At 38.2% G+C, this 4,092-nt stretch overlaps 1 protein-coding gene across 1 annotated transcript; it reads left to right on the top strand.

The window, feature by feature from the left end:
- The first annotated feature begins 249 nt into the window (after positions 1–249).
- Positions 250–3,109, top strand: LOC110525015 (tumor necrosis factor ligand superfamily member 15). Its single transcript, XM_021604976.3, has 4 exons — positions 250–1,842; positions 2,270–2,297; positions 2,397–2,450; positions 2,542–3,109. Exons 1-4 carry the CDS (start codon positions 1,639–1,641, stop codon positions 3,024–3,026), a joined length of 771 nt encoding a protein of 256 aa, XP_021460651.1. The 5' UTR covers positions 250–1,638; the 3' UTR covers positions 3,027–3,109.
- Positions 3,110–4,092: the final 983 nt, after the last annotated feature.

The following is a 4,092-nucleotide window of genomic DNA, read 5'->3' on the forward strand; positions in this document are numbered from 1 at the left end:
CGGACAAATCTAGGTTTGGCGGATGCCAGGAGAACGCTACCTGCCCGAATGCATAGTGCCAACTGTAAAGTTTGGTGGAGGAGGAATAATGATCTGGGGCTGTTTTTCATGATTCGATGATTGATTTGATTTGATTTGAAGAGAAACACACCAGACAACAAGCAGAGACAGCAACAGAAGACTAGGATATGATGGAGAGGGACACCAGAAGAACAGAACAGGCCATAACAACAGAAGAGGATAGACAAAGGAGACAGTAAAAAGCAAGAACCTAAGACAGGAAACAGATGAAAAGAAAGACAGCAACAGACAAGATACAGCAAAAGTGACAGAAGAGATGGAGAGAGAACAAAGTGTGGATGAGCACACAGTAGACAGTATCACTACAAGCTGCTCCATAGATTCTAATTAGTTTGATTTATTTGCAAAACAAATGATAACAGGTGAAATGCAGACAGTGAAAAACTATAACATGGTTTCCAAAGAATTTCCAGGTGAGGTGAAAAGGCCTGTAAAATTACCATTAAACAATTGTTTACTTTTACAGTTTTTACAACCAGGGCAGGGTAAGAGAGGAGGGTAGACAAGAGACAGCAATACAGAAGACTGTGAGACAGCAACAGAAGAGGGCAGACAAGAGAGACAGCAACAGAAGACACAGAAAAAGTGATGGAGAGAGGAAGAGGAGTGAGCACACAGTAGACTGTATCACTTAAAGCTGCTCTATGGATTCTAACTAGTGTGTGCATGTGTGTGAGAGAGAGGGTGTTTCGGTACTGTGTGATTCTTTAATAAATTTAGCTTATTGGGCAGGTCAAGTTGTTGAATGGTATGGAGGTTTTTGACAATACACTGTAGACAGTGGTGTAAAGTACTTAAGTAAATATACTTTAAAGTACTACTTAAGTAGATTTTTGGGCCTGTACTTGTATTTTACTATTCATATTTTTGACTACTTTAACTTCACTAAACAAAATTCTGTACTTTTTACTCCATACATTTTCCATGACACCCAAAAGTACTCGACAGGAAAATGGTCTAATTCACACGCTTTTCAAGAGAACATCCCTGGTCATCCTTACTGTGTCTGATCTGGCTGACTCAATAAACACATGCTTTGTTTGTAAATAAATAAAAAATATACAAAATGTGGCCGTCTGCTTTGCTTAATATAAGGAATTGGTTTATACTTTTATTTTTACATTTGATACTTAAGTATATTTAAAACCAAATACTTTTAGACTTTTACTCAAGTAGTATTTTACTTCGTGACTTTCACTTTTACTTGAGTAATTTTCTATGAAGGTATCTTTATTTTTACTCAAGTATGACAATTGTGTACTATTTCCACAACTGACTGTAGATGTTTGTATTCCAGAGTAGAGAGTGTTCCAGAGTAGAGACCTACAGTAGCTACTGTAATTAAGTACTGGAACTGTCTGCTGTGGCAGGTACGAAGGTGCCAGTTACGCGAGAAATATCTTCTCTCAGCCGGGGGAGGATCCCCCAGACCTCCCTACTGGTTTGGGGCTAAACTCCGAATGTTTTCAAATCCTAGAAACGCCCCTGGGTGCAACGTGGGCGACAACATTGATATAAATCGGACTTGAATGTCAAAATCCATTGAGTACTCCCTACATGCTGATCATGACAGCTGCTTTCGCTGAGGCAGTTTGCTGTGAGATCCCTGCGGAGAGTGACAGGAGTCGTTATGCCCGAGTGAACCGCAGAGACAAAGGGCGGCCAATGTGCCTCACTCGGTTCGCTGCGCTTGTCTCTTTACTTCTGTCTTGTTTGGTACTCTTGCTAAACGTATATCATCATAAAGCAGCAGACTACCAGGTGAGCTTCTCATTCAACAGCGCACAAGTGTTATTCGATTAAATCAACCTGTTACCTGCAAATAATCCCGATTCAGAATAATTTATGGATAGTGTTGTGTGTGGTTAGAAACGAAACTGGTACAGTAGCCTACAGTAAATGTGTATAATTATTAGAGAGCCAACATCAGAACACGCTTGTCATTCTAATTGTGGTAATACTTGGGGACTGTATTTAGATCAGTATATATATATTTAACCTCGCTATGGAACTCCCAATCATAGCCGGTTGTGATTCAGCCTGGAATCAAACCAGGGTGTCTTTAGTGACACCTCAAGCACTGAGATGCAGTGCCTTAGACCGCTGTGCCACTTGGGAGCCAAATCAAATACATTTTTAAGAGATTATGCTCATAAAATCTTAATGGATCTTGTGTTTTTATTTGTAGCACACTTCAGCTGGAGGTGATTCTATGGGTAAATTATTATTATGAATATGGTTATGATAATCTAATCATCATCATCATTATCATCATCATCATCATCATCATCACTGTCTATTTTATCCCACCATAGGTGGCGTTCAACAGCAGCAGCAAATTGAAAACAATCTAAGTGCCCATCTGACAGGTACAATTATGATACACACACACTATTCCTTGAAAGACCAATCATTAAGACTAAGCTAAAAAAGTAATGGCCTCTCTTGTCTCTCCTCCAGCTCCATACTCATTTAATCATTCAAAAGTGATATACCTTGAATGGGAGTACAACCTTGGACTTGCTCACCTTAGCGGCTTTAAGTATCATGACTGCGACCTCATCGTGCTCAATGATGGCATGTACATGGTTTACCTGCAGATCACGTTCCGAAGCCCTGGTCACTTTGTGTGTAACGAGGAGGAATCAGGTTTCATCCTCACCCAAAAAGTAATCCTGTTTGCAAAGGGCTACCAAAAAAACAGAGACCTGCTAACAGCATCTGACACAGTGGACTGCATTCCCAAATCGAATGACTGTCAGCCAACTGGTTCAGAGGGCTGCAAGGAGGAGTCAGGGACTCAGTACTGGGAAAAGTCTCTCTGCACGTCCGGGGTGTTTAAACTAAAAGCTGGGGACAGGCTCAGAGTGAGGAAGGGGGACAGGTACCATGAGCTGATGCTGCTTCAAGAAGACAGGACATTTTTTGGGGCACATCTCATTTGATGTTGTTCCCCAGAAACAACAGGTGCAGGGATAATAATGGACTTATATATATATATATATATATATATATATATATATATATATATATATATATAGCAGTATAAATAAATAAAAATAATAATAATAACATTTAATATATATATATATATATATATATATATATATATATATATATATATATATATATATATATATATATATATATATATATTTTTTTTTTTTTAATTATTATTATTTTTATTTATACTGCTATATGGTTGTTTTTGATTAACTATGCCATAACTTTGTTGTTTTCTGTGTCATCTCCATGATAACCTAACTTTGTGGAAATTAGTGTAATCACTAGCCACACTTAGACAAATGAATGTCTTTCCACTGTATACTTTACTTCCTACTTGGAGTTTTAATTTTATAATTATTTCATAATGTGTGTGAGAGAGCACTTGAAGGAAATCAGTTGTATTATGCTCTCATAAAGTGTCCATAAATAACTTGTTGTTCAGTTAAACAGTGCATTAACACAGGCAGCGCAATTATGTTTCCACCAATAAGGTATTTTGACCAATCAGATCTGCTCTTTTGCCAATATCAAAGTGTCAAACAAATGTGATCATAATGTGATATAAGGAGAGGCTACTTTACTCTGAAATTTCATACATTTTACTCTGCAACTCCAGTAGATTATTTTAATCAGTCTGTTTCATATTGTTTCACCTGGTCAGCAACAGAGAATTCAAATGAGCAGGTGTAACAGATGGGGATTTGTAACCTCTCTCCTCAGCCTGAAATGTCTCCCCCCGCGCCCCAGAGAAGTTGTCAAGAGGGTAGTCACGTTTATTTGCAAGACAGAGGTCTCAAGTTCCAGTCAGTCTCAGTGTGAGCTGCTCTAGGAGAGAAAGTATAATAAGCAAGAACAGTGATGTCTGTAACACAGGCAATTAGGGAACTTTCTATCAAATTAGATTGATGATCTTACTCAATGCCTAGAAAGCCTTGTAATCAGTTTGTGTTAATGAACTTAGCCATGAGTAGAGTCTGACTGTGTCAGCTACAAATGTCCCTAAAG

The sequence above is a fragment of the Oncorhynchus mykiss genome, chromosome 6 (assembly GCF_057628025.1).
Source record: "Oncorhynchus mykiss isolate SJ-2025 chromosome 6, ASM5762802v1, whole genome shotgun sequence".
NCBI classification, from domain to species: domain Eukaryota; kingdom Metazoa; phylum Chordata; class Actinopteri; order Salmoniformes; family Salmonidae; genus Oncorhynchus; species Oncorhynchus mykiss.